Here is a 25006-nt window from a genome sequence, read left to right on the forward strand (position 1 = left end):
TAGCTTTAGTTTGGTAGGGTTTTCCCCTGGGACTATGGCCCACGACTCTGGAGGGGGTGGCACTTTCTTGACTGCGGTGTGATAAGTCCATCCTTTTTTGCTGTACGAACAGCAGTCTTGGTAGTTAGCAGCACAAGGTAGGGTCCTTCCCAGGCTGGCTGGGGTTTTTCTTCTTTCCACCCTTTGATGAGAACATGATCTTAAGGTTGGTGCTGGTTTACCGGAAATTCTAGGGGTGGTACATGTGCTAAAAGACTAAACCAAGTATATAATTTTTAAGAAATTGACCTTTTGTTTTCAATGTGGGGACTTGGGCAGTGGACTTTATAGTCCTCAGTACCTTTTTACTGAGAAATTTTCTTTAACACCTATTTTTATTAGTTTTTAAACCAAAGAAAGTCAAATACTATTTTACATTTAACAATGCTTCCTGTATGATTTTTATACCAGATAAGCTAAATTTTACCTTTATATTAGGGTGTTATTAATGTTAAACCCAATTTTAATAAAACCTTGTAGACATATTTATCCAATTTTTAATGTTTGACCATAAGATAAGATTTTATAGACTCTTTTTAACCTTTTATAATTTTTGCTAAAGAGCAGGTTGGTACTTTAAGAAAAACCTGTTATGTTTTTATTTTAATGTCCAGTTTACAGAAAAACTGGATGATACCTCTTTAACTTTAGTCAATGTTTACACACAGAATTTTTGTTTCCAATTAACATTTTAAAACTTGATTAAACCTTTAAAACAAAATATACATATTTTTAACCTTTTAATGTAGGTACAACTTTACATTCTTATGCCTCCTTATAATTATTCTACCAAAAGTATATTTTACTTTTCTTATATACCTTGTACATAAACTGTTTATTTAATAGTTTTACATTTAGGATGCCTACTTACTTTTAAATTATACAACATTTCTTGCGTGAATTTCTTTTTATAACCATTTTTTTACGACTTTCACAGATAATTCTTTGACATGCCTTAACTTTTTTCACTTGTTGCAAACATCCTCTCTTTTTTTTCAAAAATGGTAATCAGAACGGAACAGAACCGGTAATCAGAACGGAACAGAACAGGACAGGAATTTTTACAATGCTTTTCCATACAACCCCTGGAATCTATAGATAACATAACCGGTTAGGTCAGGGGTTAATCTTTAACTACCAGGCCCAGGGTGCGGCACCGAGCTGTCTGCTTATGGATTGCATTTCTGCCTTTAATTTTTACTTCCTCTTTCTTTGGAGGCAGAAATCGGGCATAATACAATATGAGGGGTGGTCTCCTCCCTTAATTTGAGAACCAGAGGAGAAAAGAAAATGCAACGTCAATTCTCGAAGGTAGGAAAGGGAGGGGAGGCTCCAGGGTGGGCACAGGAGGTGGGGGAAGCAGGATCTCCTGTGGACACGAGATGGGGTTCTGGGAGAGGGGAAGCCCACTGGTGGGTAGGTGCGGCCTGGCCTGGTTTAGCCTCGGGTGACCCAGCCTGGGTCTCGGGGAGGAGGAAGTGAAGGGAGGAGGGTGTGATAGAATCCAGCGACAACTGAAAAAACCAGATTCTGGCCAGAGAAGTCAGCCGAGGAGGGCAGAAAAACGCCCCCTTGATCTTGGCATTGATGGCTTATTTCATGGAATGTTTAAGGAATCCCTCTCTCAGGAGATACCTCAGCCCTCAGGTGCAGGGGACTCCATGACGTTGGGGCACTGATGAGACCTACTTGAGTAACGGGAGAGGTTTCGCCCGACCAGCACTGAGGTGCCAAGACTCCTAGGCTGATTCTGCTCTGTAACCCTAGGCTTCCCGTCCCTGCCTGCCCTGGGTGCTCATGGAACCAGCTGCTGCCCTGCACTTCTCCCTGCCAGCCTCCCTCATCCTCCTCCTGCTTCTTCTCCGACTGTGTGCACTGGTCTCAGGTAGCGATGTGTCCCACTTGCTGCTGTTACCTATCAGAAAGGAACATCAACTATGTAGTCTGCAAAGGGAAAGAAAGAAAGAAGGACTATGGAGTTGTTGACTTATCCTTTAATTTTGAACATGTTCACTGAATTTACACCAGCACTGTCCAAAAGAAATACAGTGAGGCACAGAAGCCAATTGTACAATTGCATGTACAATTGCATGTTTTTAAAAAAAATTAAGTTTCACTTTTTATTTTAAAAAGTGAAAAGAAATATGAAATAAGTTTGTATACTGTATTTTGTTTTGCCCCAAATAATCAAACATGAATATTTAAATACTTAGTTAATATACTATACTACCAATGAGATAGTCAATATTTTGAAATTTTAAATCTTAATAATCCTGTGTGTATTTTACACTTACAACTAATTTCAACTGGAACTAGCTAGTGGATAAGTGCCCTATTGCATGGCTCAAGTTTACACTACATTCAGGCACAGCGCTAGATTGGGGAATGGAGGAAAAACCCCTCAAGGACACAGGGTGGACAGAGGGTGCTCAGGGCGGGCTCCCCAGGGTTTCCTTCATGAAGCAGAAGCACATTTTATAGTTACTGCTCCCAGGAGTGCTGTTGACACCCACAACTACTGGTCCCCAGATTTCTCAGCCCAAAGAGACCCTATGGCCATGGAAAGAATATGTTTATCCCTGGAATATCTGCTTCCCTTTCTGCCTTAGAAATGTGATGGCTGGTGTCTTTGTCTGACTCTACCCCTTTGTTGAACAGCCCAGTTTACTGTCGTGGGGCCCACTGATCCCATCCTGGCCACGGTTGGAGAAAACACTACGTTACGCTGCCATCTGTCACCCGAGAAAAATGCTGAGGACATGGAGGTGCGGTGGTTCCGGTCTCAGTTCTCCCCCGCAGTGTTTGTGTATAAGGGTGGGAGAGAGAGAACAGAGGAGCAGATGGAGGAGTACCGAAGAAGAACCACCTTTGTGAGCAAAGACATCAGCAGGGGCAGCGTGGCCCTGATCATACACAACGTCACAGCTCAGGAGAACGGCACCTACCGCTGTTACTTCCAAGAAGGCAGGTCCTATGATGAGGCCATCCTGCACCTCATGGTGGCAGGTGCGTTGCTTCATTTTGCTTTGTTACTTTGGCACAGTGTGACTCTGGGGAAGGTTTCTCTCCCAACCTCATGCCCATTGCAGACCAGCAAATTTTTCTCTGGAATCCCATTTCCACAGGGAGATACGACAGGGACACTCTCCCTGTGGAAACGGAATTCCAGGGAAAAATCCTTCCTCCTGCACAAGGGCCACACCAGTGGGTTTGCCCTGCTAAACCAAGTGCTTCACTTCTTGAGAAGCACATGCAGAATTCAGCTGAGGCCGTGAGCAGGGGAAAATGGTCACTCTCAGAAGAAAAGTCTTATGCATGCCTTAGCATTGAACTGTGCACTTCTTTTTTTTTTTTTTTCTTTTTGAGACAGAGTCTTGCTCTGTTGCACCCTCGCTGGCACAATCTCATCTCACCGCAACCTCTGCCTCCCAGGTTGCACTTCTGAGAGTGAGAGGAGACACTGTCAATAATTGTTCCAAGACAACTGGAATAAACGATTGCCCAGAGAACGGTGACATATCAAATCTTACTTCCTGATAAATATTAACCCTGACTTCTTCTTTCCCAAAATGCTGATTGCAGAGAGAGTGACTTATTGTAAATAGATGGTTTCATTAAAGCAAGACGAAATACAGAAGCAAAACTATACATAGTTCCTGCTAACTCCATAGAGAAAGACTACAAAGTTCACTGGGAGGTAATAGGGAAGCCTTCAACATAAAAATGCATTTAAACTGGGATTTCTAGGAGTTTGTTAAAATGACATTAAGTGATTACTTCAGTTTTGGGGTTAATGTATTATGCTTTAAAAGGTATATTTGGGCCAGGCGCAGTGGTTCACACCTGTAATAAGAGCACTTTGGGAGGCAGAGGCAGGTGGATTTCTTGAGGCCAGGAGTTCAAGACCAGCCTGGCCAACATGGTGCAACCCCATCTCTACTAAAAATACAAAGACATTAGCCAGACTTTGTGGAGTGTGCCTGTAATCTCAACTTCTTGGGAGCCTGAGGCATGAGAATTGCTTGAACCCAGGAGGCAGAGGTTGCAGGGAGCCAAGATCTTACCACATCAGTCCAGCCTGGGCAACAGAGCAAGACTCTGTATCAAAAATTAAACAACAACAACAAACAGATATGTTTGAGGACTGAAAAAGCCTTTCGGGTGCAGGATAATCTGTGGTGGCATTTCACTCCATCAGACCAGAGGATGTGCAGACTAGGGAATTGGGTCCTTCCCTGGGGGCCTCAAATCATAACAGGTAAGAGACCCCATCTTTGCTACATACAAAGGCAACCTTGCATCTGATTAAAACACAATATCATGGAAAGAGGGTTTCTTGACACTGCATCCTCAATGTGTTCATAGCAGCGCTCTAGGTTTGACCAGTTATGGTTTCTGTGCGGCAGGAATCTGCCATTCTTTGCCTATAAAACTGACACTGGCCTGGCCTTCCCCACTCTGAATTGGGTTGCGTAGGACTTTTTGTTTACTGTATTCTCATTGTTAGGTTTGTTGGTGGCTGATTTTGCCCTTAAATCTATTTTGTCATGCTTGCCTGTATTGGACCTCATGGAATGTTTTGAAGAACTTTGTTTTCCAATTTGCTGAGTTATTTTATTTCTTATTCTACTGAGCCTTTAAATGTACAAGTAGTTTTTTCTCTTGATAAAAATTAAAGTGACCCTGGGCTCGGTGCGGTAATTCATGCCTATAACCCTAGCACTTTGGGAGGCCAAGGCGGGTGGCTCACCTGAGGTCAGGAGCTCGAGATTAGCCTGACCAACATGGTGAAACCCCTTCTCAACTACAACTGCAAAAATTATACAAGCATGCTGGCACATGCCTGTAGTCCCAGCTACTTGGGAGGCTGAGCCAGAGAATCACTGGAACTCAGGTGGCCTAGGTTGCAGTCAGCCGAGATCCTACCATTTATTTCACTCTAACCTGTGCTACAGAGCAAGATTTTGTCTTTAAAAAAAAAAAAAAAAAAAAAAAATTACAGTAAGCCTGGGCAACATGGTGAAATCCAGTCTCTACAAAAAGATGCAAAAAAAAAAAAAAATAGCTGGGCATGGTGGCACATGCCTGTAGTCTCAACTACTTGGGAGGCTGAGGTTGGAGGATCACCTGAGCCTCAGAAGTCCAGGATGCAGTAAGCTATGATCATGCCTCTGCAATCCAGCTCAGGTGATACAGTGAGACCGTGTCAAAAAAAATTTTTATTATTATTAAATTGAGCCAACACACCAGACTTAAGTTTTTGGTTTAATTTCCTGTCTTTGGTAAAATTCTTTGGGAGACTTTATAAAGGAATAACTCAGAGAAGTTTAGGTGGTCCCACATGGCTGAAAGGTCTCCCAGGACTACACTTTTGCAGCTCTTTCATACCCAGTGTTCACTCTTATGGAAGATTCATTTAAAGATGGATTGTAGTTAGGGTGAGTCTAGTTTCTTAAAATTTTTGGTGATGATATCTGATATTGGAAAGGTAGTATGGTTATCTCAGTCTCTGGATTATCCGGATCTTTCTAATAAGTTGATGTTCTCAAAGTACTATAAGAAAACCACCCAGCCTGGGCAACATGTTAGCCAAGAATGGTGGAACATGCCTGTAATCCTAGCTAGTTGGGAGACTGAAGTGGGAGGATCTCTTGAGCCCAGGAGTACAAGGCACAGCGAGCTATGATTTTGCCACTGTGCTCCAAGCTGGACAACAGAGCTCAAACCCTGTCTCTAAAAAAGAAAAGCAATACTGCCTAATGGATGGAGCCTCTGGGAGGTAAATAGTGTGAATTAGGATTAGAGTTGGCTTTGCAGGCTAGATCTGTCAAGTTTCCCAAAAACCATCACCTCCTATGGGTGGTAGAGAGCAGTGGTTATGTGAAGTTCTGAACTAGACAGAAGGGTCAGCGTCTTTGGATCAAAAGGTTTCTTAGGATTCTGCCCACCTGGCAGACTTTCGTCCTTGTCATTATTACTCTAGAGCCTCTGGAAGCTGAGGTCTACTGAGAAGTTGTCCCAGAAGCAGAAAGTGAAATCCAAAACCTGCCTGTTTGAAGTTGGAGTCGACACACCCACCTTGAAGTGAGAAAATTAGTCTGGCAGGATAAACTGAACAAGCATTTATAGCAGACAGATAGATGTTTGGTGCTGTGATGGGGTCTGTACGTGGACCACAAAGAAAAGGGTACAATGGGATCATTTGCTCTTAGAGAACTCACAGTTTATGTGGCCCATTGGTCTCCTGGTGTTCTCTAACATCAACGTTCTTTCTTCCTTACCCTCCTCCTTTTTTTCCTCCTTCCTATTTCTTGCTTCCTACCTCCCTCTTTTTCATCTTTACTTTCTAGTTTCACAGAAGAGATGCAGTAGGCACAGAAGAGATGCAAAAGGCACTGATTCTTGTCTGAACTCTGGTATCTCTCCACAGGACTGGGCTCTAAGCCCCTCGTTGAAATGAGGGGCCACGAGGACGGGGGCATCCGGCTGGAGTGCATATCTAGAGGGTGGTACCCAAAACCCCTCACAGTGTGGAGGGACCCCTACGGTGGGATCGTGCCTGCCCTGAAGGAGGTCGTCACCCCTGACACAGACGGCCTCTTCATGGTCACCACAGCTGTGATCATCAGAGATAAGTCGATGAGGAACATGTCCTGCTCTATCAGTGACACCCTGCTCGGCCAGAAGAAAGAAAGTGTCATTTTTATTCCAGGTTAGTTCTCTGCCCTCTGAGACTCGTCGGGTGCATGGGGATCCTCAGCACACAGATGGAGCCCAGAGTAGGGATGGGGGCCGCAGTGTGGGTGGAATGGTCCTGGGCCCTGACGACCTGGAGGCTGCAGCTGAGCTGAGGCCTCTCCGCTTCTCACAAAAGGAGAATCAAAGAGTCCCAAAACTCAGGAGTAGGAGCCTCTTCTCTGAGGGTGAACCTGGTTTGTCGTTGTTGTTGTTGTTGTTGTTGTTGTTGTTGTTTTTCCCCCGATAAGGTCCTCAGGCTGCGGCAATATTTTTTTTTTTTTAAGACCACTTCTCGCTCTGTCACACAGGCTAGCCTGCAGTGGCACAATCTACAACCTCCGCCTCCCAGGTTCAAGCAATTCTCATACCTCAGCTTCCCGAAGGCTAGGGCTACAGGCACACGCCACCACACCCAGCTAATTTTTGTATTTTTAGTAGAGATGGGGATTTCGCCTTGTTGACCAGGCTGCTCTCGAACTTCTGACCTCAAACGATCCACCTTTCTCAGCCTTCCAAAGTGCTGGAATTACAGGCGTGAGCCACCGTACCCGGCCAGCAATTTTTAGACTTTGAAAACAACCATAACACATGGAGGGTGGTGTGGATAGGTGACTCTCTACACTTGGTGTTCCTGTATGCTGCAGCCATCCCTTCCTGCGCAGGGGATTTTCCATGGGATAGAGCCGCGGAAATTCCCTATTGACACATACTCGTAATTCATTCAACAAATGGTCAAGAAGCATATCATATGTCAAGACACTGTTCTAGAAACCAAAGGTAAATAATTGAACAAATTATATCAAGAACTCTTCCCTCAAAAAGTGATTAAATAATTAGTTGACCATATATTCTATCAGATGGTGATGAACATCTATAGGAAACATTAAGCAAGGAGGGAATAAAGAGGCAGTGTGAGACATTGCAATTCTTAACAGAATGGTCAGGGAAGACTTCGCTGTAGAGATGGGAATTGAGCCATCCCGTCTGATGGTAAGGAATCATCAGATGCTTAAGGACTGAGCAACCAGCTACAGGAAAAGCATATGCAAAAGACCTGGGGAAGGAACATCTCTGGCAGTTTCCAGGACCCCCAGAAGGCGATGCTGGTGTGGCTGAAATGGAGTGAGTGCAGGAAGTGAGAGGAGATGAATTCACAGAGACAATGAAAACACATTCTACATGGCATTGTAAGCTACAGTCTTTGGTTTTTAGGGAGAGTGACATGGAAAGCATTGGAAGGTTTTGAGCTAAGAATTAACATGATTACACTTAGACTGGTCTGTTGAGAATAGACTGTAGAAGGTGAGGGCAGAATAAGAAGGAGGGCACTGCAGTGTTCCAGGCGTGAGTGATCGTAGCTTGAGGCAGGATGGTGGCTGTGCTGACTCAGCATGACGGGTTAGCTTTATTCACCCTGGCCCTTCCCATGGTGACTGGTTTGCTACCTCTGGGCCTTGGCCCTGGAAGCCACTGAGGTGTCAGCCAGGTCTGAGCCAGCATCACTTTCTCCATCTGAGTTTTCTGAGGGAGAAAGCAACAGAGCAGGTGGCTGAGGAGCCCTTCAGCTGTGCTCCTAAGGGCACTCTTACCCCAGATGTTCTGTTTCAAACTAAGTGGACATTTCTGGCTGCCTTTTCAGAATCCTTTATGCCCAGCGTGTCTCCCTGTGTGGTGGCCCTGCCTATCATTGTGGTCTTTCTGATGATAATCATTGCCGTATGCATCTACTGGATCAACAGACTCCAAAAGGAAAAAAAGATTCTGTCAGGGGAAAAAGAGTTTGAACTGGAAACAAGAGAAATTGCTGTAAAGGAACTGGAGAAGGAACGTGTGCAAAGAGAGAAAGAACTTCAAGTACAAGGTAAAAGAGGCTGAGTATGGTGGCTAATGGCTTGAATCCCAGCACTGTAAGAGGCTGAGGCAGGCAGATCACCTGAACCCTGGATTTCGAGACCAGCCTGGGCAATAAAGTGAGACCCCATTTAATTCAAAAAAAAAAATGTAGAAGAGTAGGAGGACAGATCAGCACCATAGAAAAGACACAACTCTCCCAGGTACCAGCATATAGAAGAGAGAGGAAATGCACAGCAGCAGCAAGGACTTGGAACTCTGATGTCCTTGGAATGAATCTCTCAGAGCTTTTGTTCTTTCACTCTGCCCACCTTGCATCCATTCATCTGGCTACATGAAGTACTAAATGGTTGAGCAAAAGCAAGTATAACAATGTACCAGCACTACCCACCACCTGATCACATATCATTTCTGGTTTCTGACATGAGGCAAGGGAGATGTTGCTGTTCATAGAAAGGATGGTTCCTGCGTTGTTTACTATAAACCCAACTTCTTTTAGTTCTTCTGTCAAAGACATGATTTTCTTTCTGTTTGTTTTTCAGAGCAACTTCAAAAAGAATTGCGTAAGTGTAGCCTTTCCTGAACTACTCCATATACAATTTGAGTTCTGCTCAGTTAGCAACATCTCATGACATTCACCTCTGTCTGTCCCTTGCAGGATGGAGAAGAACAGTCTTACATGCCGGTGAGTGTCTCTGATGTTCCCTTAGATCTCAGCTTTCTCCTGCTAGCCAGCTAACAGGACTTCTTAGAGGAGATGAGCAAGGGGACCAGGGCTAGGCAGGGACAGCAGGGAGCTGGGGTCAGTTCATCAACAGTGTCCCAGCAATGATGCATCATGGCTCTTCTGTCAGGGAATCCCGGCAGCTCTCAATCCACCCTATGGTTTACATCCCAGGATCCTTTCTCTTTTGGAATAATTTAATACATGATTACCAGAAGTGTCCCATATATAGTAGCCTTCCTAAGAGTTACGTTTCAGTAGTTGTTGCTCTTTGATCCTGGATAAATTTGAAAAAAGACAATGCTGTCTTAAGCAGCTTATATCCTGGGGATGGTATAGACTGTGCCAAGTTGAAGACCCATGCGGGGAAGAGGTCAGGAGGGTCCCTAGTAAGCCTGACAAAAGGGTTTACCAATAGGTGACAAGAAATGCCTTTCTGCTCCTAAGAGAGCACTGATACTTTGTGTATAGCCTGCCAGGGGAGGGTCTTCCGGTGAGTAGGAGAGCACAGAACCCAATTGCCCACTCCCAGTGAGCACTTTTCATCTTATGATTCTGCCCCTCTGCCCATAAGCACCACAGAATCCAAGCTTTACCAGATACCATGACGCATGGACCTTTCCTCTTTAGGTGAATTTCAAAATTGCCACTTTCCACTTGGGACAAAATAGCAAATCGTCACAGTCAGACATATTTACTTGGGGAATGGAGGAAATCATTTTAACACAATAGAAAGGTAGACCGAATAAGTAAGAATAAATACAGATGGGAGAGGCCTGCAGAATGCCCAGTGTCCGGAGCATTTCTTATACCTACAGAAGTGATACCTGAAGACATCAGACCCACACTGTTGAAGCAAAACTGGATGGGAATAGTTCCTCCCCACTTTTGCCTACAGATCCCTCAGGAAGCAGGTTTTCTTTTGGGGACATTTATTCTCCTTCTTTATTTTTTGAAGGGTGCCCTTGTCAGTCATTTAAGTCAGTTGTGATCTGGTAAAAGGAACACACAGGACCAATGAAGAGACCCTTTACCCTCTGGGATAGTGTAAAGGGAAACACTCACCTTACCTGATCCACTGGGGAGAGGAGGAGCAGGACATAAAGACTCTGTGCTGGTTTGAGCCAAGTTGGAAAGTTTCTAACTAAAGAAAATCCAGAGATCATAGGTCTTTGTTTTGAATTTGTTTTTGTTTTTTTGTTTGTTCGTTTGTTTTGAGATGATATCTTGCTCTGTCACCCAGGCTGGAGTGCAGAGGCACAATCTGGACTCACTGCAACCTCTGCCTCCCGGGTTCAAGCAATTCTCGTGCCTCAGCCTCCTGAGTAGCTGGGATTACAGGCGTGCACCACCATGCCTGGCTAACTTCTGTATTTTTGGTAGAGATGGGGTTTTACCATGCTGTCCAGGCTGGTCTCGAACTCCTGACCTCAGGTGATCCACCCGCCTCGGCCTCCCAAAGTTCTGGGATTACAGGTGTGAGTCACCGTGCCTGGCTAGAGATTGTATGTCTTAAATAGAAAAGGGAACACAGATTTAGAACGCTGAGAGAAAGAATGATTAATTTTGCCTCATATGCTAAACTTTCCGAATTTCTTAGAGCTCCAATTCTTCTCAAACTGAGGGAACTGCTGGAGAGATAGAAGGGCAGCTTCAGTAATTCTCAGTGTGTGAGCTGCCTAGGATCAGAGAGCCTTCATGGAAGTGGCCACTACCTGGGGATCCCCCCACAGATATCTGAGACCTCTCTGGGAATAAGGAACCACACAATCCCCAGGGTTTCTGAGACCCCAGGCCTAAACCTGAGACTTCCTCTGCAGTCGATGTGGTCCTGGATCCAGACACCGCTCATCCTGATCTCTTGCTGTCAGAGGACCGGAGAAGTGTGCGAAGGTGCCCCCTCAGGTACCTAGGGGAGAGCGTGCCTGACAACCCAGAGAGATTCGACAGTGAGCCTTGTGTCCTGGGCCGGGAGAGCTTCGCTTCAGGGAAACATTACTGGGAGGTGGAGGTGGAAAACGTGATTGAGTGGACTGTGGGGGTCTGCAGAGACAGTGTTGAGAGGAAAGGGAAGGTCCTGCTGCGTCCTCACAATGGCTTCTGGACCTTGGAGATGCGTAAAGGGCAATACCTGGCCCTGTCCTCACCTAAGAGGATTCTCCCTTTGAAGGAGTCCCTTTGCCGAGTGGGCGTCTTCCTGGACTATGAAGCTGGAGATATCTCCTTCTACAACATGAGGGACAGATCACACATCTACACATGTCCTCGTTTACACTTTTCTGTGCCTGTGAGGCCCTTCTTCAGGATAGGGTCTGATGACAGCCCCATCTTCATCTGTCCGGCACTCACAGGAGCCAGTGGGATCACAGTGCCTGAAGAGGGCCTGATACTTCACAGAGTGGGGACCAATCAGAGCCTGTAGAATCAATTCGCCGGTCTCACAGCCATGTAGACAAGCCCTCGTCATCTCAGCAGCCACTGCACAATGTTGTTGGTGGAAGACACACCCTTCTCCCCTCTGGTCACGTAAGAGAACAGCTTCCACCTGCCTCTTTCACACCCACTCCAGCCCTTAGCCCCAGTTTTCTCCTCCTCACTAGGCTGTGGCTTTAGTAGTTCCTTTCGTTGTAACTATGGGATGGGATCCACGCGTAGGAAACTAGTTGTGTCATAGCTCCCAGCCAAGAAGAAAGTGTGAGAAGTTGATGGGCAGCAAACCTGCTGTTTAACATCAGGGTGACCACATTGAGTCCAGTATGCCAGTTGGCACCAGATGTTATGGACATGGAATGAGGTCAACAGGGTTCATCAGGATGAGAGAGGAGAGAGGAATCCACAGGACCACCAGAGAGGAGAGGGAACCAGATATGCAGGTCAGAGATAGAGGAAGTGGAACCAGACAGCTGGGAGGGACCAAGGTTGTAAGGGTGGATAAGCCCCAACATAACAGCTAAGGGGACCTGGGAGATGATGGCTCATTTCCACCCAACCCCAGGATTTCCACAACACACACCCACAGGCCTGGACCTGGGATGATGAATGAAGAACATGGACTCGTGTGGATGTGGTTTGGCTTACGTGTCCCTGCAATAAACAATGAGTCAGTACTTAGTCCCTGAGTGTGGTTGAGGTTTGAGGTCCTGGTCGAGCAGGGCAGTACTGCAACTGGTCTACGTCAGCATTCAGGTTCAATGGGGACACCAGTGGCTTCAAACTTCCTGATCTAATTATGTCTTTAGACACTTAATAACCATTGAGGACCTTAAAGAACTTTTGTTTATTTGGGTTAATATTTGTTAATAGTTATGGCATTTGACATTGAAACAAAATTTGAAATGTTATCTTTTAATTCATGTTAAAATAGCATGAATAAATCAATTATAGTTTAATACAAACAGGATGTTTTGTGAAAAAGCAATCTATTGTGTCCCAATAAAAGAACTAGGAGTTCTTTTATTCCTGGTTAACTTTTTCCAAATCTAATGTCTGGCTTAATAGAAGATGTTTGTATTCTCATATCTGCCTTTGTATTAAACCTATTGGTTTATCATAGGTCATATTTTCTCAAAAAAAACTTTACTGCACCCTACTGAGAGAATGAGATGAAAAATGGTTAAGGTTTCATTATTATTATTGTGAAAATAGTGTTAACACTGGGGACTCCTTAAGAGTATATCAGAGTTCGCGCTAGGAATCCCAAGACCGCATTTGGAAACTAGAATAGTGGATCCTGGAAGTTAATCCATGTGCCGGTTAATTTTAGATGTCAACTTGACTGGATTATGGAATACCTAGACAACTGGTACAACATTATTTCTGGATGTGTCTGTGAGTGTGTTTCCAGAAGAGACTGGCATGTGAGTCAGTGGGAAATTCTCCCGTCCAATTGGCTGGGGGCCCAATAGAACCAAAAGGCAGAGGAAAGGCAAATTCTTCTCTCCTCTGGAGCTGAGACATTCTTCTTCTTCTGCCCTTGGACATCAGAACTCCTGGCTCTCCAGCCTTTGAACTTCAGGACTTGTACCAGGAGGCCCTGGGTTCTCAGGCCTTTGGCTTTGGACTGAGAGTTACACAACCAGCTTCCCTGGTTCTGAGGCTTTCGGACTTCAAATGAGCCGTGCTACCAGCATCCCAGGGTCTCCAGCCTACAGACGGGCTGTTGTGTGATTTCTTAGCCTCTATATTCACATGAGCCAATTTCCTTAATAAATGTCTGCTCATAAATCTGCTCATAAAGCCGAGTTCCTGCCACTTCACTCCAACCTGGGTGACAGAGTGCAACTCCGTTTCAAAAAAAAAAAAAAGTGTATTGTGTCTGGTTTTCTTTCCATTCATATGTTTATGTGACTCTGCAGTAATATCTCCTCCTCCCGCATGTACCCATATTCATGCAAGCAAATGTAGCAAACTGCCACAATAGCATTTTAATTAGTGGACATCTTTCTCTCTTCACCACATTAAAATCTTTTCTCATTTTGTTCTGCTGATATTTCCATTATGATAAAAGATTTAAGACAAGTAAATATATAGAAATACTCATATACACACAAGGATGAAAGAAATAAACACAAACACTAAGGGAGGTAAGGCAGGAATTTTTCTTCAACGTGTACAATTCAATGTACTTTCAGCCTTCCTCAGGGGTTTCTGGCCAGCAACTGATGAGAAACACCACCTCCGAGCCAATCAAAAAACTAATTCTTCCAAAGAGAGATTGTTATTATTCCTCACGATGACCAGACAGCCTCTGCTTTCTTTTTCCTTTCTTCCAAATGGAGATTCAACCATAATAGAAAGAATGGAGAACTATTAACCGCGTTTCTTCCGTGGGCTGTGATTTTCAGATGAGAATGCTAAGAGGTAAGTGGGAGAAGTTGATGAGAGCCTGGGCTACAATGTCGGGGAGGACAGGGGCTGAATCGCTGAGAGTGGTGAGTGGGCATGCAGGGAGAGTACTTGTGCAGAGAAAGGTGTCAGGTGTCTGAGGAGTGTGCCTGAGGGGGTGTGCACACACACTTGTGGACACACAGAAAGTGGAGAAGTAGTACAAAGAATAAAGACCTGCAGAGTTTGGGATTTGGTCAAGAAATATTCTAATTGCATGTTCTTAAGAATGTATTGTGGTCAGAAAAGGGCAAAAAATCTTTAAAATCTCTTCTGGCCAACTCAAGGCATCTATTCTAAGAATTTCTAAAAAGAGATGTCCCTTATAGATTCATATGTAAATCTGTTCATTTCAGAAATATTAAAAATATAGAAATGTCTGAACCAGCATACATATACAACAGGCGAGGGATAGACAAACAATGCATGTTTCAGTCATAAAAGAGATTTCCATGCAGCCTTTAGGAATCGTGTTTTTCATGAAGGGCAATTATTTATAATTTTAACAACATTAGATCCATACATTACACCTTGTTTTGTGTCTTTTAGGAACAGTATGTGTTTTTCCTTTTATTCATCATTTCCCCAAAACCTAACGAATATTATCCAATGGATACAATCTATTTCGTTGTATGAATATACAGGTTTTTTTGGTTTTTGTTTTTTGTTTTTTTTGAGATGGAGTCTTGCTCTGTCACCCAGGCTGGAGTGCAGTGGTGCATTCTCAGCTCACTGCAGCCTCTGCTTCCCAGGTTCCAGCGATTCTCCTGTCTCAGCCTCCTGGGTAGCTGGGATTACAGGTGCATGCCACCACGCGCAGCTAATTTTTGTATTTTTAGTAGAGACGGGTTTTGCCAAGTTGGCCAGGCTGGTCTTGAACTCCTGACCTCAGGTGATCCGCCTGCCTCAGTCTCCCAAAGTGCTGGGATTACAGGCATGAGCCACCACGCCAGGCCTATACAATTATTATTATTATTATTATTATTATTTACATTTAACCTAATTTTATTCATGCTGGCCTTGGGATGGGGAATAGATCATTCAGTAAAAACATACAGTAAAAACAAAGTGTCTTATCATGTACAACTTTTAAACTATATTAATGATGTACCTAAATTACTTCCATGCACACAAGTCTAACATTCGTTTAAAAAAAAACACACACACACACACACACACACACAAGACTTCTGGGAGCATTTCATAATAAAGTAATTCCTATCTAATTTTTCTTTGTAGATAGATCAAGCACCTCCAAAATATGAATTCCTGTACACCGTGAGCACATTACTTAAAATGAACACTTACGGCCGGGCGCGGTGGCTCAAGCCTGTAATCCCAGCACTTTGGGAGGCCGAGACGGGCGGATCACGAGGTCAGGAGATCGAGACCATCCTGGCTAACTGGGTGAAACCCGTCTCTACTAAAACATACAAAAAATTAGCCGGGCGAGGTGGCGGGCGCCTGTAGTCCCAACTACTCGGAAGGCTGAGGCAGGAGAATGGCGTGAACCCGGGAGGCGGAGCTTGCAGTGAGCTGAGACCCGGCCACTGCACTCCAGCCTGGGTGAAAGAACGAGACTCCGTCTCAAAAAAAAAAAAAAAAAAAAAAATGAACACTTACATGAATTAAGTATATGGACAGCCTTAGGATAAGCTGACGTTATAGATTCAGCTAAGTAGGCAACACACCATAGTGCCAAATGGAAATAGTGTATTTGCAAATAATTTTTTAAAACTATGTTAAGTTTTATAATTAAATGCAGAAAATATACTGATTTGCTAAAATAAATAAGATGTGATGTATTAACACTTCACTATAAAGAATGCATACCAGAACTTTTATAAACAGTGAATGAGTCTTATTAGGAATATTTCCTACAACAAACGCTGGTTAAATAGAAATGCATATTTTGAAGCACTGTGGGTGGTATATGTTTTGCCACATACTTTTGTTACCTTGAGGTAGATAACGCATATGTACTAAAATTGGCGTTCATTTTCAGTTGCTGCTGGTATCATGTTTTAAGAAATGTGTACAGTGTGAAAAATTTGAAAATACTCATGAATGAAAAATGTCTTTAAAAAATAGCTATTTTCATGCAGTTATGTACAGTCTTACTGTGTAAATTTCAAGGCAAGATTTGTTTCCTGTAAAACAGATCATTGTTCTATGAGAGAATGTTCTTTACTTTGTGCATTTCTTTTCTCCCCTTGCGTTACATTATTTTGCTCTAGTCTTTGTTTCTGTGTGCATATAACATGGCAGTTAAAATGAAAACTATCTCACATGTAGAAAAGGAAAGTCTGGAATTTAAAAACCAAGAACTCATAAAATCCTTATTAAATGACACTATCTGATTCAAGTAAAAAATGACTTAAACACTAGCAAAAAAAAAAAGACAAAACACATTTCATGAAGAATACAAAGATAAATGTCTGCTGAGTGTTTTAGTTCAGATGTTTCAGAATACTGCTGCATGTTTTATGAGGAATTTGAGGGGAAGATTTCATAGCAGAAGGTATTAATGTGGGCTGTATTGACTTAAGTGGTGACCCAACTGGACTGTGAAACCACGGGATGCCTATGGACTCCAGCTGCTTGTTACAGAGGAACTCTCCACTGTTGTTCAGAAATCTTTCCTCATTTCCTCTCTCCCCAAGCTTCCCATCCTCTACTGGCTCAGTTTCTAGCATTTCAGTATCCTCTTTCCTGCTAAAGAACTTGTCCAACTAACTAGTAACTATTTTTGGTGTGCATTAGCATAACTTTTATTGGGGGCGATATAGCAATATCTACCCAAATTACATCTTTAGTGATCCAAAATTCCACTTCTGGGGATTTATTTGGTAGATAAGCTTGCATTTATGTGAGATGATCCAGGTAAAAAGTTATTTTTTATAGCACTGATTATGACTGCACAAGGTTAGAAACTATGCAGATGTTCACAGCTAAGGAACTTTCACGCAGTGGATACCACTCAAGTGTGAAAGAAAAAAGAGAAAATTATCTCTATACTGATATGGAAGGATCTCCAAGATTAACTTTGCACAGAAAGAGCAAAATGCAGAGTGGTGTGTATGGAATGCTATCTTCAGTGCAAATAAGAGGAAAAACAAGAATACATTTTTATTTACACTTTTTATGTTAACAAGCAATGTCATAACACTCACTAGGTGTCAGGTACTTTATTAATTTAATCCTTGTAACTTCAGGAGGTAGGTATTAACATTACCCCAATTTCAAAGAGAAGGGCAGTAGGAATAGAGAGGTTAAATAATTACTCTATAGTCATACTGCTAGTCACCTAAAGGAGCCAACATTGACACCCTAAGCATCATATTAAGCAGACTGATTTGAAGCTAAGAAAGGGAGGGTGGGAGGGAGGATTGGATGGATGGGAGACTTGTGTGACTTTTTATACATGTATTTTTGAACCATGTACATATGTTACCTATCAAAAAGTTGAAATAGAAAAAACTGTCTGATCTGCTCAAGTCACTCACTTTCCACATGAGAGGCAGACATCTCAAGACAAGTAATAGTAGCAGCCTCTAGTGGGGGTTTATCAAAGTCTTACCCACAGTCCTCTGAGATTTTAGAATGAGAAAGATTATTTAACCCCGTGAGATAGATTCCGTGCCCTGTGACCTGGGGTGAGCAGCTAACACTTGGGGCGCTGCAGTCTGGGGAGGCTGAGTGCACAGGTCCCCATGGTCCATAGCCCTTCCCTTCACAAGCCCCTTCTTCAGGAGCGCCCAGAGCTGGATCGCTGCCCTGGCAGGGACCCTGCCTATCTTGCTGCTGCTTCTCGGGGCAGCCCGTTACTTCCTGTGGCAACAGCAGGAGGAAAAAAGACTCTGTTCAGAAAGAAAAAGAGCGCAAGAGTTGAGAGAAATGGCATGGAGCACAATAAAGCAAGAACGAATCACAAGAGGTAGCTGACCCTGGGAGTTTATCTGAACCTCTAACTTACAGGCCAAAGCCCAAAGGCCTCACGCCTATCCTCACTCCATAGCTGGGTTGTTTTTAAGGTTTATTTTTTAGAGAACTCCCTCACCTGTAACAGTTCATTATTTTCTCTGCTTATTTTCCAGAGAAGCTCCTGGAGGAACTCAGTAAGTTTCCATTCCTCCAGGGACCCAGGCATGTCTTCCTGTCCCTGCTTTAAGAGCCTTGATGCATCTTCCCTGTTCATTCCATTGCAGGGTGGAGAATTATCCAGTACGCGTCTCATTAAGTCTCTCTGACATTTTCTCTGAATCTGAATCTATAACTGTCTGTGCTTGAATAGTTTCCACTCTTAACTTTTTCCCCAAGGTTAGGAAGTGGTCTTAGATCCCTTTGACTAAGGAAAGAAAATAAATGTGCCAATTCCTAGTCATTGCCAAAAAAAAAAAAGAAAAAAGAAAAGAAAAAAGACAAAGAGTGTGACTCATTGGAGTAACACCCAGGAGGAGTGTTTCTTTCTCCCTTTCTTTCTCTCTCTTGCCGAGTCTCAAAGAAAAAATGCCTTCAATTTCTCTCTACTAGGGGCCACAAAACTCCATAGCCCTGCAAAGCACTGAAGAATATCCAGGGGCACACTTGTAAAGGAAGAGGGAAGAGGTGGATGAAGTTCATTCTCTATGGTAGGAACTTCACTCTTCATTTTACATAATCTGTAGGCTCCAGAGAAGAAAAAGAATAGAAAATAATAAAGAACAAAAAAATAAGAAAAGAGATTGTGTCTAATAAACAAAAATGGCTTGAACAGTTGTTCAGTTGGTACCAATTTATTCTAACTGGCTTCAAAAACTTCTCCCTGAAATTGCTCATTAAATTTCCCAAATTCTTTTCAGGGTAAGGTAAGAAATTACAGATTGAAGTAGAAGGATCTTGCACACACACACACACACACACACATATATATATGCATATAGACATGGTGGCACCTATGCCCAGGTACAAGAGTTTAGATACATTCCTAATGAATCAGCTGAACACCATCAGGAAGGAACTCTCAAAGTGACTGCCATGCACTAGCATTCGACTGATGTTCCTGGATTTGATATTAAGAAGGACACAGTAGAGAGAATTGAACCTGCAGAGGAAGAAGATACAGATGGTCAAAAAAAAAAAAAACAAAAAACAAAAAAAAGATAAGATGTATGTAAAAGTAAGGGAATGGGGCAAACTCAAACATGGCAAGTTAAAGTGACATCTCTACTTTCTCTTATTGTAGGGGAGAGAGACCTTGGGCCTGTAGTGGTGAGTGAACGTGATGCTCTCTGAGTTTGCTGGGATACGTGCCATGAACATTTCAACCTTTCTCTGCTGTGACCCATTGATATTCTCAGTTGCATGAATCAGATTTAACCAAAATACTCAATTTCTGTGTGGTGTGGGGTTGATTTCTGCTTTTCTAGAGAATCTGAGAGACTCCTGACCCTACACACCCCCATGCAAGGCCTGGCCACACAGCCTGTACCCTTCATGACAGAGGGAACAGAGCCCACCATTTTTGAGAAGATGCCACCCCTGATCCATCAGAGTTATAGAGGAAGGAAGCTGGACCCTGGAAGAGACTCTGAAGAAAATGAGAGAATACAGGTAGTGACGGGAGAATGCAGTGGGGAAAAGTACAAGAATACTGACCTTTTCCTTATCTGTGTCTCCTTCCTTTCAGAATGGAAAAAGGCCCTCTTCAAGCCAGGTGAGTAAATCACTGTATGTTCCCTGGACCAACAACCTGAGGGATTATATTCCTTTTTCCTTTTTTCTTATCCAACTCCTGTGATTTGGGGAAGAAATGTCCCCATAACCAGGACAGTTTGGGGTAGGCAACATTAAATCCCAATCTGAAAGGTGGGCCCATCTCCAAGACCCTTCCAGCTGAGAGCTCAGGGAACCAGGGCGTATTGCTCTCTTGCACTTCCTCAGACCTTCCTGGGAAGGAAGACACATAAAGGGTGGAGCTGAGGGGAAGGAGACACACACTGAGTGATACTGCAGGGAGAGTGAGGATGGAAATGCCAAACAGAGGAGGGGATGCCTGCCCAAAGAACTTTGCCCTTCCTAGGCTTCCCATGCTACCTACTGTCTGTGTGCCCAGACAAATGCTTCTGAACTTTGGCCTCCACATTTTTCGATGATGACTGCAATCTATGTTTTGTGGGAGTTGAGGTGAAGACTGAAGGAATAATAAATATGCATTGGTCAAAAACCTAGTAAGAAAGAGATGAGGAGTTCAAACTGTATGGTTGAAGAGGGTTTGTGGAAAGGAGGGTTAAGGGAAAGCAACAAGGAAAAGTGCAGTGCCCCATGGTTCCCAACATTGGGGAGCTGTCTCCACCCCAGCCTGGGAGGGATAGGGAGGGGAGGCAGTTACTGGAACCCAGAGTAAGAAGTAGCTCAAAGAGAGGGCTTCCTGAGAGAGTCTCCAGGCCTTGTTAGAGCCACACCAGCTTCTGCTGGCAGGAAGGAAGCAGGAAATTAAATGGTGTGTCTCTCCTTTCTTTCTCCTTCCAATCTCCTATCAGGGCCTCCCATTGGCCAAACTCAACAGCAAACCAGAGGACAAGGAAGCCCAGTGCCACTGTCTTTAGAGGACAGATTTCTGGGGCCCAGAAAAGGGTGGAGAAAGCTGAAGGGCAGAGAGTGAATCTATTGCATATAAGGTCCCACATATAGCCCAGCACAGAGACGGCCTTGCAGCTATCGGGAACATCAGGAGCTTCCTTCATGCCCTGCTGTGGGCTGAGTAAATAACATGATTGCTTTATACAGCGCTAGAGATTTATATGTTTATCCCCATTTTTCAGATGAAGAAATGCTTCAGATGAGGCTCCACTTTGTTAAATAAATTAGATGTACGGAAAAATAGACTGCAGAAAAGGGGAACTCATTTAGCTCATGGGTGGTCGAATGAAGGTTGAAAATTAACCTCTGATCATAAAGCATTAGTGGGCAGAGTCAATGTGGGGAGGGAAACAAGAAAAATGTAGAAAGAGGATGCTTGCTGCTTCCTGAGGCCACATCAGGGTGTTGGGTTAGCCAGATCCTAATGCAACTCTCACTTCACCCTCCTCTTCCCCTCTGGACACAAGATCCCTGGCGTTTTCTCTTCTGACATTGATGAGAGAGTCACATTCAGGGCAGGCTAGGGACTCCAGGCTCTGGACTTAGGCCTCCTCAGCATGGCCCAGGCCTTGCATGCTGAGGCTCTGAAATCCAGGAAAAATGGTTGACCCCATGGACACTTCCTCAAAATCTCTGCAGTGGATGTGATTCTGGATGCAAAAACACCAAACCCCATCCTCCTTGTTTCTGAGGACCAGAGGAGTGTGCAGCGTGCCAAGGAGCCCCAGGATCTACCAGACAACCCTGAGAGATTTGATTGGCATTATTGTGTTCTCGGCTGTGAGAGCTTCATGTCAGGAGACATTACTGGGAGGTGGAGGTAGGGGACAGGAAAGAGTGGCATATAGGGGTGTGTAGTAAGAATGTGCAGAGAAAAGGCTGTGTCAAAATGACACCTAAGAACGGATTCTGGACTATGGGGCTGACTGATGGGAATAAGTATCAGACTCTAACTGAGCCCAGAACCAACCTGAAACTTCCTAAGCCCCCTAGGAAAGTGGGGGTCTTCCTGGACTATGAGACTGGAGATATCTCATTCTACAATGCTGTGGATGGATCGCATATTCATACTTTCCTGGACAACTACTTCTCTGAGCCTCTATATCCTGTTTTCAGAATTTTGACCTTGGAGCTCACTGGTCTAACAATTTACCCAGTACCAGAAGTAGAGAGTTCCCTCATTCCTGACCTAGTGCCTGATCATTCCCTGGAGTCACCAGTGACCCCGGGCTTAGCTAACGAAACTGGGGAGCCTCAGGCTGAAGCAACTTGTCTCTGCTTCTCCCTGCCCAGCTTAGAGCTGAGGGCCTCCCCCTCTACAGCAACCAATCACAACCATAAGCTACAGGCACACACTGAAGCACTTTACTGATACTCATTCAATTATTCATATGCCAGTTGTTTGAGTTTGGTACCACCTTACTGTCCCCTTATACAGATAAGGAAACTGGAATGCTGAAAAGTGAATTAACTTTACAAAGTAGAATTCACTAGTTAACTACAGAGCTGGGATCTAAACAGCAATAACTAACATTAATGGAGAATTTAAAATGTTCTGAGTGCTGTATTATGAGCTTTGTTGGATGCCACTCCTTTAATCCTCACAACACCGTATCGGATAGTCTCATTTTCCAAGTATGGAAGCTGAGGCAGGGCAACATTAAGTAACTTACATAACTCATATGGTAATTTGTGCAGCTGGGAGATGGTCAGCTTCAGTCTCTGGCCATTTGCCCATTCTTTTCCACCCTGATTCTTCCCCGATAGGAAGAACCCACCTATAGCCCTGAGGTTCTTTTCCCAGGATGGCTCCAGGGTAAGGATCATTGTAGGTGGTTGTGGAGTTGACACCCCTGTTGACTCCTTCCCAGCTGATTGTCAGAGCCTTAGACCCAGCACTCCTTGGATTAGCTCTGCAGAGTGTCTTGGTTGAGACAATAACCTCGCCGTCCCCACACGACACATGATTTGAAAAGAGACTAGAGGCCACACTTGATAAATCATGGGGAACAGATGTGTGCCCACCCAACAAATGTGATAAGTGATCACGCAGCCAGAGCCAGCCTTCCTACAGTCAAGGTTTCCAGGCAGAGAAAACACCCTGAAGATTCTCCGTGATATAGGAAATTTGGATAAAGGAAGCTAGAAGAACTACAGGGATTTTTTCTGTGTGTCATTTTTTTGTTTTTTTAGATAGAGTCTTGCTCTGTTGCCAGGCTGGAGTGCAGTGGTGCGATCTCCGCTCGCTGCTACCTCTGCCCCCCGGGTTCAAGCAATTCTCCTGCTTTCAGCCTCCTGAATAGTTGGGACTACAGGTGCACACCATGATGGCCGGCTAATATTTGTACTTTTAGTAGGGATGAGGGTTCACTATTTTTGCCAGGATGGTCTCGATCTCTTGACTTTGTGATCCACCTGCCTTGGCCTCCCAAAGTGCTGGGATTACAGGTGTGAGCCACTGGGTGCCCGGCTTACAGGGATATTTTTAATCCCATTATGGACTCTCTCTCCAGGAAAGGGGTCTGTCCACCCCTGCTCATTGGTAGATGTTAAACCAATATTCCTTTCAACTGCTGCCTGCTAGGGAGAACTGCTCCTTATTATCATCACGATTATTGCTCACCACGGTATCCCCTCTACTTAGCATGTGCTTGTCATGTTCTAGTTGTTCAGTTAATTTGTTAATAATGCTTACTCTTCAACTTGGCTTTTTCTAGACTGTGGTGTCTACTCAGGACAGTAGAGTGGTCCACACACCCGCTGTACTCCCCACAGTTTCAGTTTACTTCACTGCAGCGTTTTCATAAAACCTTTATTGTATGTGTTTTCTACAGCTGCTATGATGAATTACCACAAATTCAGAGACTTAAAGCAACACAAATTTTTGGTTCACAGTTCTATAGGTCAGAAGTTCAACAGGGATCTCACCAGGTTAAGATCAATGTGTCTGCATGCTGGATTCTTTTCTGGAGGCTGTAGAGAACAATATGTTTTCTTGTTTATTCAGATTGCTGGCAGAATTCAATTCCTTGCAATTACAAGACGGAGATCCCAGTTGCTTACTGGTTTACAGCTGAAGACTGTTCCCATCTCTAAAGGCTGCTGTTTTTCAGCTCGCAGCTCCCTTCTTCAATCTTCAAAGCAGCAACTGTGCATTGAGGACCTGTCAATCTTTGAAGTTTGTCTGGTTCTTTTTCCATTGCATCTCTCTGATTCTTCTGCCTTCTACTTTTGAGAACTCCTGTGATTCGATTAAGTCCACCCAGATAATTTAGAATAATCACTAAATGTTAAGGTCAATAACCTTAGTTCTATAAGGTCCATTTTGCCATGTTATATATCATTGTCACATGTTTCACAATAAATATCACTAGGTGTGTATGGAGGGAGGAGAACTATTGAAGCTACCACTTATTTGGGAAATCATCCCAGGAAACACAAGTGCAGAAAGAGAGAATCAGAGAAGGAGATAAGCCAATTGTGTGAGAAATGGCTTAAAGAGTTCATTAGGTTTTCAGTCACCATATGGACAACTCAGCTTATCCCAGGACACTAAGAAATTATGTGAAATTGTGGAATATATGTCAGAATCTTCCTAAGGGCTGGGGACCCTGGCACAATTATCAACATCTCACATCCTCCTTTGCTTAAACTGGTTGAAAGCTGCCCCTGGGAATGTTAGTTCTGCTGTACTTCAAGGTTGGGTTGTGTATCTGCAAGAAAAAGCAAATACGACTGGTGTTAGAGAAAGCAGAGGAGGAGAGACACAAATAACTGAGGTCAGACGTTGTAACCCTTGAAGGAAGCTGTGTTCACCCACTATTGGCAAATTGTAATAGGTCAAGAGAATATGGGACGGGGCATCAACAGCATCTGTTCTAAGGGCTCCGACTCCGAGAATATAGGGCCTTTCAAGGTCCCTCTACCCTCCTTGCACCACATTAATTTAGCATTAGTGACCTCTTGTCTTCTAATACATGTCCATATAGCATGGCCCTGCAGCCTCACCACATGGACTGGGTCTGGGATGGACACCCGACCCAGGCTAGGCCAGGGAACCTTCAAGTGACATGTGACTAGCTGTACCTATAGCAAGAGTGCATGGGAGTTGTGGGAAGAACTCTTCCACTCACATTATGATCCAAAAGA

General features: G+C 43.9%; 1 protein-coding gene and 1 pseudogene across 9 annotated transcripts; both read left to right on the forward strand.

Annotated features, from left to right (window-relative positions):
- The first annotated feature begins 1304 nt into the window (after positions 1-1304).
- Positions 1305-24246, forward strand: LOC101025117 (butyrophilin subfamily 2 member A1). 8 transcript variants are annotated; one of them, XR_004184526.1, is made up of 13 exons: positions 1305-1350; positions 1807-1924; positions 2698-3045; positions 6470-6751; positions 8417-8638; positions 9171-9191; positions 9287-9313; positions 13984-14212; positions 18770-18867; positions 19461-19486; positions 19645-19828; positions 19905-19931; positions 23865-24246. XR_004184526.1 is itself a non-coding variant. In XM_031667636.1 (9 exons), the coding sequence occupies exons 1-8, from the start codon at positions 1330-1332 to the stop codon at positions 14163-14165; spliced, it is 1221 nt and encodes a 406-aa protein (XP_031523496.1). In that variant the 5' UTR covers positions 1305-1329; the 3' UTR covers positions 14166-14212; positions 15476-15577. The 8 variants fall into 8 exon arrangements, 4 of the variants coding, with proteins under 4 accessions (XP_031523496.1, XP_031523495.1, XP_031523497.1 ...); XR_004184525.1 differs by having other exon boundaries at positions 19461-19828; XR_004184528.1 differs by lacking the exon at positions 18770-18867.
- Positions 19748-23085, forward strand: LOC108583979 (annotated as a pseudogene). The gene is made up of 2 exons (XR_002519694.2): positions 19748-19931; positions 21470-23085. The product of XR_002519694.2 is annotated as a butyrophilin subfamily 3 member A3 pseudogene (transcript).
- Positions 24247-25006: the final 760 nt, after the last annotated feature.

The sequence above is a fragment of the Papio anubis genome, chromosome 6, assembly GCF_008728515.1.
Source record: "Papio anubis isolate 15944 chromosome 6, Panubis1.0, whole genome shotgun sequence".
NCBI classification, from domain to species: domain Eukaryota; kingdom Metazoa; phylum Chordata; class Mammalia; order Primates; family Cercopithecidae; genus Papio; species Papio anubis.

Coding starts and splice junctions, on each gene's coding strand:
- LOC101025117 (XM_031667635.1), top strand. CDS start 1,330: ATGCAACGTCAATTCTCGAAG. Junction 1,351..1,806: donor TGCAACGTCAATTCTCGAAG/GTAGGAAAGGGA, acceptor CTGTAACCCTAG/GCTTCCCGTCCCTGCCTGCC. Junction 3,046..6,469: donor CCTGCACCTCATGGTGGCAG/GTGCGTTGCTTC, acceptor ATCTCTCCACAG/GACTGGGCTCTAAGCCCCTC.